Here is a 13,856-nt window from a genome sequence, read left to right as displayed (position 1 = left end):
TACTACCACTTTAAAACGTTGATACTTATAATACTGCCACTTTGTATCAACGTTTTAAAGTGGTAGTATTATAAGTATCAACGTTTTAAAGTGGCAGTATTATAAGTATCAACGTTTTAAAGTGGTAGTATTATAAGTATCAACGTTTTAAAGTGGCAGTATTATAAGTATCAACGTTTTAAAGTGGCAGTATGATAAGTATCAACGTTTTAAAGTGATAGTATCATACGTCTCAACGTTTTTTATAAGTATCAACGTTTTAAAGTGGCAGTATGATAAGTATCAACGTTTTAAAGTGGCAGTATTATAAGTATCAACGTTTTAAAGAGGCAGTACTATAAGTATCAACGTTTTAAAGAGGCAGTATGATAAGTATCAACGTTTTAAAGAGGCAGTATTATAAGTATCAACGTTTTAAAGAGGCAGTATTATAAGTATCAACGTTTTAAAGTGGTATAAGTATCAACGTTTTAAAGAGGCAGTATTATAAGTATCAACGTTTTAAAGAGGCAGTATTATAAGTATCAACGTTTTAAAGAGGCAGTATTATAAGTATCAACGTTTTAAAGTAGGCAGTATGATAAGTATCAACGTTTTAAAGAGGCAGTATTATAAGTATCAACGTTTTAAAGAGGCAGTATCAACGTTTTAAAGTGGTAGTATAAGTATCAACGTTTTAAAGTGACAGTATTATAAGTATCAACGTTTTAAAGTGGCAGTATTATAAGTATCAACGTTTTAAAGTGGAAGTATGATAAGTATCAACGTTTTAAAGTGGCAGTATGATAAGTATCAACGTTTTAAAGTGGAAGTATTTTTTAAAGTGGCAGTATTATAAGTATCAACGTTTTAAAGTGGCAGTATGATAAGTACGTTAATACTTATAATACTGCCACTTTAAAACGTTGATACTTATAATACTGCCACTTTAAAACGTTGATACTTATAATACTGCCACTTTAAAACATATATACTGCTGATATACAAGAGGTAACCTTTAAATTTACAATTATTTCATTGATATGACCAGAATTCCGAGCGTGACGTTTGTTCTAGCTACAAATTTAAGTATTCTTGCTTGACATTTGTGATTTAACGAATATTTTTGGCACATAAATAAAGATTTTTTTAAGAAGTAGGATATTTCAAATAAAGTATTAGATCACATAGTTACGTTTTTACTCAATTTATGTTGTTTTTTTTTTGCACAGTTTTAGAAGTACATTGCTGAACTTTTAATTTTGAAATAGAACAGCGCATGGAAGTAGTGTGTTTTATCATTAAGAAGGCACTTTTCGTCTGTGCAAAGAGAAAATGCTCCTCACGTAGGCCTCACTTTGTTCGTCGTTATCATGTAATAAAATGAGGTGAACATATTAATCAAAGCCTTGGCAGAGTTTATCGTAAACCAGAACTTCCTAGATGTCTTCAGACAGACAAAGCTCTTTATTTGACAGTGATAACACGGTAACAACAACAACAAAGCCCCATTTTCTCTCATGATTACAACGACGAAGATATTCACTTTCTGATGATACCTTTGACTTTAGTGGCTGAATTCTAAACTGTAGTCAGCATTATGGCCTCAGAGAAACATAAGCTGAACGGAACTAAGATAAATAGCTATAAGAATCTCCTGACTGTATCGGGTGCAGTTACGTTTAATAGAGGTGACTCTTAGTTGATGATGATGTTTGTTTTGTAATTCAGGTCAAACACACCGAGAGTTTAGCCTTGGTATTGGCAGATTGAAATTGGAGTATCTTACACTCATCTACTTCACGGCGACATTGTTTCTTAAGGACTCGTCCTACTGCTATGTACATTGTTGCTTAAGGACTCGTCCTATTGCTATGTACATTGTTGCTTAAGGACTTTTCCTACTGGTATGTACATTGTTTCTTAAGGACTTTTCCTACTGGTATGGACATTGTTTTTTAAGGACTTTTCCTACTGGTATGGACATTGTTTTTAAGGACTTTTCCTACTGGTATGGACATTGTTTTTAAGGACTCCTCCTGCTGCTTTTGACATTAACCCGGAAAGAGAAGTTTATTACAATTCAAACAAACAACGAAAACTGTTTGTCGTTAAATCCTTAAGTTTAGAATTGGAAATATGTGTTAAAAAATTTATTTGAAATAAAGACAATTATTAGAAGAAAACCAGAACAAAGTACGACTCACAAAATCAGAATACACCTTTTAAAACATCCTCAAATTAATAAATACAAAATAACTTGTTAACTGTCGCACAACGTTGATAACTAATATCTAACTTCACACTGAAATTTGGCCGATTTACAGACTTTATGATCCTATCGCTTTAAGCTAATTTGCTGTTTTTAACTCTCTCACTTCCGTTGGCACATGTAAGCCCCCCTACTCTAGAGTACTTTCATGTAAGTTTAGAATTTTGTTCCACCATACAGAAAAACTTCCCACAGTTTACCAGTTCATGCTTCAAGTAACGAAATATTAAAATATGTTTTAAAAAATAAATTAACACTGTATTGTTAATTGTTAACTCAATTCTTTAAACAAAATGTTTCAAAATTCATGTAAAATCACGTGCTTGTTGGACGACCAATTCGTACTTTACTTATGTTTTTTTTACGTGATAAGCTGGAAGTATCTGAAAAAAAAGTGTTATTTGTTATATACTTCATGGAAATCGTAGTGTTAGCTGAAAGAAAAAAAAAGCCGGGTAGTTCATTCAAAACATAAGCTTCAACAATATGATTATTACTTTTTTTTTTCACAAAATAAAAACAGCTTAGACAGTTTAGACGAGTAAAGCAACGTTAAAGCTTTTATTTACTTATTTTATATCCGTTGTTAGGTTCTTTGTTACAAAACATAATAATTTTAGCACGTGAGATTTGGCGAAAGACCTGAAAAACTGTACATAAAATTAACACGTGGTTTGACAAAACGTTGTACAGATTCGTGGCAACTGACCATTGTTCTCCGAGTACAGCAATGTCACATTGATATATAGACTGATGTAAGCCTATCTGGTTTAGAAACAAAACAACAATTTCTGACGTGTATTTACACATAAACACATATATATCTGTATTTTAATTCAGTTCGTATACGTGATAGTTAAACTTATTTTGTTATATAGAAATTACTTTTTTTAGACACAAAAGGGAAAAGGAAACATCGGAAGAGGTCACATGGTAACGACGAATAAAGTGACTGAACATATGAGGAAGATACCCACACCTGTCAAGTGCTCAGTGTTGAAAACGTGTTTGTGTGTCCTTTCAACCATCCGGTGTTGAGCTGTTGTCACCAAGTGTTAGCACTAGCACTACGCCACCGGATCACTGGAACGAAATTTTTTCCATGTTCCGTCTCTTCACCAAGTAGAGGCACGTAAGCAAAAATCACGAGGTTTCCGTTGTTTCAGACCTCGGTGCCGTCCTCTCCTTCTTCAGACAACTTGTTTCCTTTGCTGTCTGAAGTGACATCATCATTCGGCCGGAAGTAAGCAGACGGGTTTTCATAGACTGGGATAAATCCTGCTACTTGGCTGGGATGAGATAACAAATCAGGTGTATTTCCTTCCAAGTGTAGAGGAGATAAAGGTACGCCATTATCCGGGTTCTGCTTTTGGTTTTCTTTGTCTCGTAGTTGAGATTGTTTTGGAGTATTCTCAAAGTCGGTGGTTTCCAACTCGGAGCTTCCATCCCCACGCTCTCTTTCGCATGGTTTCCGCTCACTTTTCCGACGTAAAGTATCGGCTAGTTCACTTTGCAGACGCGAGTGAAGGTCGTTTGGTGGAGCAGGTATGGGGACGGGAATGGGACTGCGGGCAGTCGGCCGCTTTTCAATCTGGGGAGGGAGTGATAAAGCAGAGTCTGTCTTCGGAGAACTCTCCCACGTTGGATTAGGAGATGGTTTGTGATCGTTTACTACCCACACGTGAGGAGCCATAACTTCCTCTAAAGGATCGTATGGATCCAGTTCGGAAGTAGGTAGTCCCTTGTACACACCTAGCCTCGAAGGTCTATCTATCGGATTGGCTCCAAGAAGATTTAAATTTACCCCTTCTTGTGGTTCCTTATTTTCTAGTGCACAGACAGAGTTTCCAATTTTGTGAGTAGTATCTTCACGCGTATGAGTATTTGATTTTCGTCGTCTTTTATGTAATATCCAAAGCAACATGGCAAATATTAGTAACACCAAAAAAGCGCCAATGACAATCCCGGTTATCATTCCTGTTGTGGTTCCTCTGTTTAAAGCCTCTCCACTTTCTGCAGGAGAGCTTTTCTCCTTTACCTCCTGCGGTTTTTCTCTGTTAGTTACTTTGACTTCAGTAACAGGATGCCTTGAGACTGTGACCGTGAAGTTTTTCGTTTGTGTTCCTGCGAGATTCTTAGCAATGCAAGAATAAGCTCCTGCATTTGGATCCTGAACAAAAGTAATTTTAAGACGAGAAAGTTTCTCCCTCTGTCCTGATTCACTGACTATAAACGTTTGCTGAGATGAAATTCCTTCTGAAAAGTTGGCTATAGTCCTTTGTCGCCAAATCCACTTCACAGAAGGACTTGGGTCTCCTTTGACTCTACATTCTAAGGTAACATTGTCACCTTCGTACACACTGACCACATTAGATGTATTAAGAAACTGTGGAGGGCAAGAGAAGCTGTCAATGCTAATCAAATCCCACGTCTGTTCTTTGACATGTGAAGGCTGATTACATGTGGGGGAAATGTAAGGTATGTTGTTTTCGTCCAACCATTGTCGAAATGTACGAAGCTCACAATCACACTTCCAGGGGTTGTCATACAAAGAAATACTGTGTAAAGATTTCAAAGGGATCATGGCTTTACCTGATACGGTCTCCAGGTTGTTGTCGTTGAGTTTTAATTTTTCAAGATTTTCTAGGCCATCAAAAGCTTTTACAGTTATGGTGTGAATGTGGCAGTTTATTAATTCTAGATTCGTTAGTGATTTGGCCGAAGAAAAAGCGAAGTTAGAGAGTGTCGACAAAGGATTACCATTGAGTCTGAGCTCTCGAAGTCTTGGGACATGAATGAAACTACCAGAAGGGACAATGGTCAGTCTATTGTAACTAAGGTCGAGCTCCACGAGATTAGTAAGTCGATTGAAAGCGTATTCATTAACCTGATCTATGCCACAATTTGCCAAGAAAATCTTTTGCAGGTTGACCAAACCCACCTGAAGGAATGAGTCACGGTGCAAAATGCGGAGCTTGTTTCTAGAAATATTCAGAACCTGAACGCCACTGTCGAGCTCTGAAGGTACTGCATTGAAACCCACTCCACGACACTCGGCTGTCTGTTTCCCATTCCGCCAGATACAGTTACATTTCGGGTGACAACTAAAGGTACTGGTCACCACCAGAATTCGCCAGAAAACACATAACGCTGTCGACAATCGAACGGTTCGACGACTGCCAGAAGAAACCATCGCAAGTGGCTAAAAATGCACGTGCAAAGAACGTCGTCAAGACATGAGATCACGTGTAAATCTCTTCAGTGGGTATGGTGCTCGTGTCCACATTTGTTCTGTTGAAAAACAAGCTTCTGCAGACGGACGGATGAGCTGTGGTCCTTGCACTGTTCTCACCTATAACAAAAATAACACACGTAAGACAGTGTCATAATGTGTAAAATCTTATGTCTAAATTATAATCTACGAGATGTACAGAATAGCAGAAACGTGAGCAAAACAAGAGCTGACAAAAACTTAACAAGTTCTTAATATCTACTCAAACAGAAATATGAATGATCACGTGTAATGTGCTTCGTCAAAATTTGTGGACAGCTATTACTGATACCTGTTTATAACTTTTTTTTAGCATAATACCGACATCTGCAAATAAATAATATATATAAACAAAAACTCAAAGTAGGTAATAAAAATGTAAAAGTCAAACCACTGATAACGGTACAATTGATTCGCAAGACCAAATACAATAACAATATAACACATCGCCTAAACCAACGCTTCTATGTATACATTCTCCATGTCATAGATTATGCCTGTATTTATATTTTGAGATGTAAGTCACAAACACTTCAACCTTGTCTGAGACTAACTGTTCCCATTGTTTGTCAATCTGTATTCAGGCAAATCTGGGATTCCAAAATGAAAGGAACAAATATTTCTGTTTTGTTCAACAGCAGGATTAACTCAACCTTCTCGTGCTTTGACAGCGCCATAATCAGTCACGTATCTGAAATTATGGAAAGCGGCAAATCACAGATGGTTCCAGACGTTTCGGACACCCTGTACTTGATTATATGATAGAAGTCGTGAAGCATCAGTCTTACTTTACTGTTTGTACAATTTTTAAAAGGTATAGCTCGTGAAACATCAGTCTTACGACAATTTGTTTTTCTTATATGATAGAGCTCGTGAGGTATCAGCGTGACAATACTATTCGTGTATCTGTTTACCGGATATATGAACTTTTAAAAAGTATATTTTTTCCCTTTTCCAGCCATGCGTTTAAAACTTGCTAATTTCGCAAAATAGAAAAAAAAAATAAAGTTTGTGAACTCTTCATGGTGCTGAAAAATAAACTTGTTTCTAAAAATCAAAACCTTTCCTTTGATTACCCTTTAAACGATTATGATCAGATTACTATTCACAACTTTCAAGTTTTTATTTTATTTTTCGAAACTAAAATTCTCTGTATTTTTGCCTTCTAATTATTGAATATTTCATAATTTATCAAATATCTAATGAAACAAAGAATAACTTTCAGTATTCACTTCAACCTTATTTATGATCCTTTTAAACATATGCTTATGTTACTATTTACTAATATGATTCATAGTTGAAAAAAAAATCATCATTGTTTGTAAAACCTAGTGACTAAACTTTATTTCTTACAAGCTCAAATACCCGTTAACTGACGGGGAATGTCTAAACTTAATTAAAACAATGTAAGTTTAACAGCAATCATATATTTCAAACTTGAACGTAAACTATCTTAAAATTGTAAAATTATAACAAAGCTTCTTCATAAACAACATTTTCAGTTTGCTTACCAACAAATAAAAATGTTGAGGTGATCCCATCCTTGAACACACTACATCTCACTGACCTGATCCCATCCTTGAACACCCTACATCTCACTGACCTGATCCCATCCTTGAACACTCTACATCTGATTGACCTGATCCCACCCTTGAACACACTACATCTCACTGACCTGATCCCATTCTTGAACACCCTACATTTCATTGACCTGATTCCACCCTTGAACACCCTACATCTCATTGACCTGATCCCATCCTTGAACACTACATCTCATTGACCTGATCCCACCCTTGAACACCCTACATCTCATTGACCTCATCCCACCCTTGAACACTCTACATCTCACTGACCTGATCCCACCCTTGAACACTCTACATCTCATTGACCTGATTCCACCCTTGAACACTCTACATCTCATTAACCTGATACCACCCTTGAACACCCTACATCTCACTGGCCTGATCCCACCCTTGAACACCCTACATCTCACTGACCTGATCCCACCCTTGAATACCCTACATCTCACTTACCATGAGAAAAGCATGGTTGTTTGAGAAACAATCCAGCAACTTTCATACTTTGACCTTGAATCCCTTTCGAATATTTAACATTGTCTAAAGCGTCAACCTGCCAAGATTGTTTGAGATTGTAATTAATTAACAGGCTTTACAACGTAGAAATAGGGTCAAGTAAAATTTTGACCCCCTTAGCTCAACAGACTCAGAGGAGTTAGGGTGCAAACAAACACATTTCGTGTGCATATCTCATCATATTAGTCGATACGATACGTATCTAGATACAGAAGTTTTACCAACGGTTTGTTACAAAGTTTGACAGTTTTGTTTGTAATTTATTATCTATATTACTAACGTTGTCTTATTTAAGTACTTCACACTTTACAGTACCTTTTTCAAATTCTCAGGTTTGATCAGTTAAGTGGCAGCTGGCAAGAGAAGTTAAATATATAGAAGTTAATGTCAGTCTATCTATTTTGTTATGTTACTTTGCATGTAATGTTTTTTATTTATAAAAATGAAGACAACGTGTAGTACTCAATACTCATCTTTATTGAATCATTAATTTTTAACAAAAATACTTCACTAGAAATTATGATTTTTTTCCTGTACAACAGACTTATAATGTTTACTGAAAGCTTGCCAAGTTTGGTGAAGATCCATAAATCATATCGTATTGGACGATGTATCGATACAATCGTATCGCTGTATCGTCACACCTTTACTTTATTATATATATATATAGATTATAGCAGCATTTCAACAACTATATTTACCTTTGTCAAATTTCTTATAAATATAAAATATCTTATGTGTTAATAAACTGTATCCTGGCATGGCCAGGTGGTTAGGGGGCGCTCGACTCGCAATCTGAGGGTCGCGGGTTCGAATCCCCATCCCACCAAACATGCACGCCCTTTCAGCCGTGGGGGCTTTATAATGTGACGGTCAATCCCACTATTCGTTGGTAAAAGAGTTGCCCATGAGTTGGCGGTGGGTGGTGATGATTAGCTGCCTTCCCTCTAAATTAGGGACGGCTAGCGCAGAAAGCCCTCGTGTAGCTTTGCGCGAAATTTAAAACAAACAAACAATAAACTGTAAAATTATTAATACTAATCAGTTTAAACTTCACCATTACAATACGACTTTCCGGAAGTGTAATAAACTATTCAAATCTAAGCAGTTTTTACTGCACTGTTACATCACGACTTTCCGGAAGTGTAATAAACTGTTCAAATCTAAGCAGTTTTTACTGCACTGTTACAATACCACTCTCCGGAAGTGTAATAAACTATTCAAATCTAAGCAGTTTTTACTGCACTGTTACAACACCACTCTCCGGAAGTGTAATAAACTGTTCAAATCTAAGCAGTTTTTACTGCACTGTTACATCACGACTTTCCGGAAGTGTAATAAACTGTTCAAATCTAAGTAGTTTTTACTTTACTGTTACAACACCACTCTCCGGAAGTGTAATAAACTGTTCAAATCTAAGCAGTTTTTACTTTACTGTTACAACACGACTTTCCGGAAGTGTAATAAACTGTTCAAATCTAAGCAGTTTTTACTGTACTGTTACAACACCACTCTCCGGAAGTGTAATAAACTATTCAAATCTAAGCAGTTTTTACTTTACTGTTACATCACGACTTTCCGGAAGTGTAATAAACTGTTCAAATCTAAGTAGTTTTTACTTTACTGTTTAACACGACTTTCCGGAAGTGTAATAAACTATTCAAATCTAACCAATTTGGATTTTAGTGTTACAGTTTTTACTTTTAGTTTTGTACGTTTACAATAATTTGTCATTTGTTATTTAGGAACAGTCTTTTTAATGTTGAACACTCGATTGACGAGCGTGTTTCGAAGATAAGCCTAAGCTACTTTTAGCTGTAAAGCAGCAGAATATGGTTTACAACACTTGCTCTATTGTGAGATAAGAACACACTAAATCAGAAGAATGAATGAAAAGTATGCAAAATGTGTTAGAGATATCTTACCGACCGAAACAAACGAATCTCAGGTAATATGTGTGTGTGGTCTCTAATATGATTAAGTTAGCTAACCTCAAAAAATATTGATAAAACAAAGCCAAAAGTACCGAATTATTAGGAAAAATATGTAACTAGAGTTTATTTTAGTTTGAATTTCGCCCAAAGATACACGAGGGCTATCTGCGCTATCCGTCCCTAATTTATCAGTGAAAGACTAGAGGGAAGGCAGCTAGTCATCACCACCCACCGCCAACTGTTGGGCTACTCTTTTATCAACGAATAGTGGGATTGACCGTCACATTATAATGCCCTCATGGCTGAAAGAGCGAGCATGTTTGGTGGGGCGGGGATTCGAACCTGCGATCCTCAGAACTACCTGGCCATGACGAAGTAACTAGAGAGAAAATAAAAAAGGTCTTTACTGTCTCTTAAAGGCAATTGTTGGGTTGTAAATGTTAATATAGAATTGTTTCGGAAGTTCACACAGACATAAACAAGTACAGACTAGAAGAAAGACAGCTAGTATACGGTTCTTAGTGGCTGTCGTCGCTCTTTTACCGCTAGTTCATTTACAAAGCTAAATTCCCGAGTTCGGTTTCCCGCGGTGGACAGAGCGTAGATAGCCTCTCTGTAGCTAAAATAACAAGAACAACAACCCATTGAACGGAAGAAAAACTCGTGCATTTTGCTCGTGGTTTTGAAGTCATTCACAAGAGTAGGTGTGTTTGGACAACTAAATATATTGTAAATATATTTAGCAGTGAAATAGAAAATCAACAAACAGCACGATACGTCAAGACTGAGACTTGAAGTATACAGTCATTCTGGTCTTTTTTAACAACTTCGTCAGGAAATAAATGTAGATTCAGAAGATTTGTTGGTGTTCAAAACACGTGCAAGCTATTATGTATAGAAACCAGCTTCAGTAATATCCTACAGTGTCGTCAAGAGATGTCCAAAAAGCCGATTGTTTGAAAAGTGGTACATTCTACCGTTTGTTCGTCAATTCGATCTCCACTGATTCGCGTTAAAGAGAAAATAAATCAATAATTAACGTTTTTTAGAAGGATTAATTAATAAACTGAAGGGATAAAAGGAAACAATTCATTTAAGTGGAGACTGAGTATCAATGACCTTATTAGTTTTGTGGTGGAGACTGAGTATCAATGACATTATTAGTTTTGTGGTGGAGACTGAGTATCAATGACATTATTAGTTTTGTGGTGGAGATTGAGTATCAATGACATTATTAGTTTTGTGGTGAAGACTGAGTATCAATGACATTATTAGTTTTGAGGTGGAGATTGAGTATCAATGACATTATTAGTTTTGTGGTGGAGACTGAGTATTAATGACATTATTAGTTTTTGTGGTGGAGACCGAGTATCAATGGCATTATTAGTTTTGTGGTGGAGACCGAGTGTCAATGACATTATTAGTTTTGTGGTGGAGACCGAGTATCAATGACATTATTAGTTTTGTGGTGGAGACTGAGTATCAATGACATTATTAGTTTTATGTAATCATTACAATAGGGACGAAATATTTCCTCGAGAAAAAAAGAATATGAGAGTCGGAGAATACGACGTAAAGCAATCTCCGCCTGGTGTTCATCTGTGGCTTTACTTTAGATGGAAGGATAACAAACCTTACTTGTGTGTGTAATAAGAAAAACAAAATCCCTCCTGTGTGGAAATAGTTCTTGTTTCAAATGCGGACCTTATCGACTTCCCACAACGACAGCGAATCTCATTATAAGAGTATTGGAGCTAAGCTGTGTTGCTGGAAGGCGGACATGCGGCACCAGCTGTACTTTACATATGCGAATACTGTGAAGATGTATACAGGAGACTCTCGGCGCGGAAATTGAGCTCAAAATGAGGGACAACACTAATTAAATGTCCGTTGGAGATATCCCCGCGCTCTTCGATTGTCCATTCTGCTTAGCCTATAAACCCCTAGTATGAAAAAACAAACTAATATAAGGTTGAAGAAAAAGCTGTCAATCAGGGAAAAGAGAAAATGTTTTCCTTTTTTTAACATTTGCTCGGAGATATTTGAGACGTTTATTAACGAGAGTGAGGTTACGTCAGGTAAGACCACTTATTTGTATAAATCAGCGAGTACGCTTCTAACAAAAACTGAATACACATAAACGCTGATCAAATGAAACGTTATGCGTATACAATGATCGAACAATAGGCGTTTTTACAGAGAGGAAACATAAATAAAACTGGGCTAAAAATTTTACAGGTCAGTTTCAGTACGTGTGTCCTGGTGTCAGGGATATCTGATACCTACACCGATCTGTTATTACTCTGTAGTTTGTGCTCTGGTTTTATCTGCGAAGTTTTCTTTGGGTTTCGAGGATCAGTTGTTTCGGTTAGATATTCACGCTTACATACATACAGACAGGTATATTTATTTACTGTATAAAAATGTTTTTAACTAATTCAGGGCTTGTATTCATAAAACCAATCAAGCTTTTTAAATTTAATCAATCAAATGAATTTTATACTTGTATTATAAGTGAAAAACAAGTTATCTATTTTTACTACAGTATGGAAACTGTGTTGAATATTTTCAGTTTTCTTTAGTACGTCATCTAACTACATGAAACACATCATGGGAAGTATTTTATCTATTAAAATATAATTCTTTCCTTCTAGTGTTGTTGATTTGAATTACTAAGTTTCAAAATCTCTCCATAAATACACTAAAGAAGTTTCGAAACACTGGAAGTACCAAACACGAATAGCTCCCAGTGGCTCAGCGGTAAGTCTAAAGGGTTACAAACACTAAAAACCGGGTTTCGATACCTGTCGTGAGCATAGCTCATTATGTAGCTTCTTGCTTAACAACCAAACAAATACAATTTATTACGTGATTTACTTTTCTTTTAGCGTCCTCTATTGTATATTTAGAGAACAACTAAGATATTAAATAAAATAAGTAAACTCAACATTTTTTTTTGTTGAGATAATTTCTGTTTAAACATCTTTCTGATGATTTAAGTGAAATCGATTAGGAGTTTTATTTTTTTTATAACATCGGGTCTCTTGTAGGGGTTTGTAAATTAGTGGAACTCATCGTGACTAGGCCTACTCGTCGCTAGGCCAATATCACGGTTCATGAAGCGTGGATACCTCGCATCGTTGATCCTGCACGCTAGAAATATGACTTTTTTCACCGTATTCGAATCGGAAGACTAAAATGGCGTTAGACGTTATTTGCTTAAAATGGCACTGAAGCAAGCAAGCTAGCATTACAAGCGCTGGCATGTAGAAGTTTAATAGACACCATAAGATCATTTATCATCCAATCAGTGGTTTTTTGGTTAACGGAAACGCTTTGAACCGGTTAAAAGAGAGAGAAAGGAAGCTTTCCGTTTTATGGCACATTTCCTTGTTAAAAGTTTCGTGTCTTGGTAAAGCAGGAATAAAAACAACACAGTTTGTAATGTGCTTATTATTTTTTATATTGTTAAAAGTGGTATACACACTATTTATCAATTTTACAGCTCAAATGATTTGTGATGAAGTCCAATTTTTATGTAAACGCGAATATTATTTCCCGGAAGTAGTAGCGGAAACCAGAAACATAGGTCGATTTGTGAAGAAACTAAATAAACATTTTATTAAGGAAGTAAATCCATCTAGGACTAAAATGTCATTTGAGCTTTTACAATTTGGTTACATGTGCTTTGTGAAGAAAAGTTTTCATTCATTAGCGACATAAATAAACTACAAAAACATATTGATTGTAAAAATGTTTGTATACATACCAATTCGTAAATAAAACTATGTTATTAATAAGTACCGACTATGTACTAGGCTTTCAGTTGCTGTAGTATAGAATAACGTTCGAAGGAAATTATATTAACATTAGGCTTATAGCTACACACATCCGTACAGTTTCTTAATTAGGCCTAGACCTACACCTAAGTTTGTAATATATTTATTCATCCATAAACCGGTAGAAATCTTTCATCAATCATTGAATATATATATATATATTACTTCATCAGGTCAGTCCTTTTGTCTTCTTCTACCAACTTCTTCATTGTCAGTCTCTACTGAAATTTATACGATTATTCTTGATTATCTAGATACAATGACAAGTTTAAATAATAGTTGGATTGGTATGAGGAGACTTGATTTCAAGTTTTACTGTCTAAATTAATTAAATGTAAGCAAAGCACTTTGTGGTTTGTTTAGGTTTTCAGTATTTTACCACATTTATTTTGAGTAGGTTGTTAGTAGAACACCTTATTGGATTATTTTACTATAATTATTTTAAGTAGATTGTTAGCAGAAAACCGT

The 13,856-nt window shown here is 35.8% G+C and overlaps 1 protein-coding gene and 1 long non-coding RNA gene across 2 annotated transcripts in view; both read right to left on the bottom strand.

Moving 5' to 3' along the window:
- LOC111083440 overlaps positions 1 to 6,958 on the bottom strand; it is a 12,339-nt gene extending 5,381 nt beyond the window's left edge. Inside the window, exons 1-2 of the long non-coding RNA XR_002609036.1 lie at positions 6,876 to 6,958; positions 6,073 to 6,075 (exon numbers count right to left, since the gene is read on the bottom strand). This is a non-coding gene — a long non-coding RNA (uncharacterized LOC111083440). The remainder of the gene's footprint in view (positions 1 to 6,072; positions 6,076 to 6,875) is intronic.
- Positions 2,798 to 5,599, bottom strand: LOC106475963 (leucine-rich repeat-containing protein 24-like). Its single transcript, XM_013936638.2, has one exon. It carries the CDS (start codon positions 5,442 to 5,444, stop codon positions 3,414 to 3,416), a length of 2,031 nt encoding a protein of 676 aa, XP_013792092.1. The 5' UTR covers positions 5,445 to 5,599; the 3' UTR covers positions 2,798 to 3,413.
- Positions 6,959 to 13,856: the final 6,898 nt, after the last annotated feature.

The sequence above is a fragment of the Limulus polyphemus genome, unplaced genomic scaffold, assembly GCF_000517525.1.
Source record: "Limulus polyphemus unplaced genomic scaffold, Limulus_polyphemus-2.1.2 Scaffold9520, whole genome shotgun sequence".
Lineage (NCBI taxonomy): Eukaryota > Metazoa > Arthropoda > Merostomata > Xiphosura > Limulidae > Limulus > Limulus polyphemus.
This window is presented reverse-complemented; position numbering and strand designations above follow the sequence as displayed.

What these genes read in the sequence shown, in the direction of transcription:
- LOC106475963 (XM_013936638.2), bottom strand. Translation starts at nt 5,444, where the DNA reads ATGGTTTCTTCTGGCAGTCGTCGAACCGTTCGATTGTCGACAGCGTTA.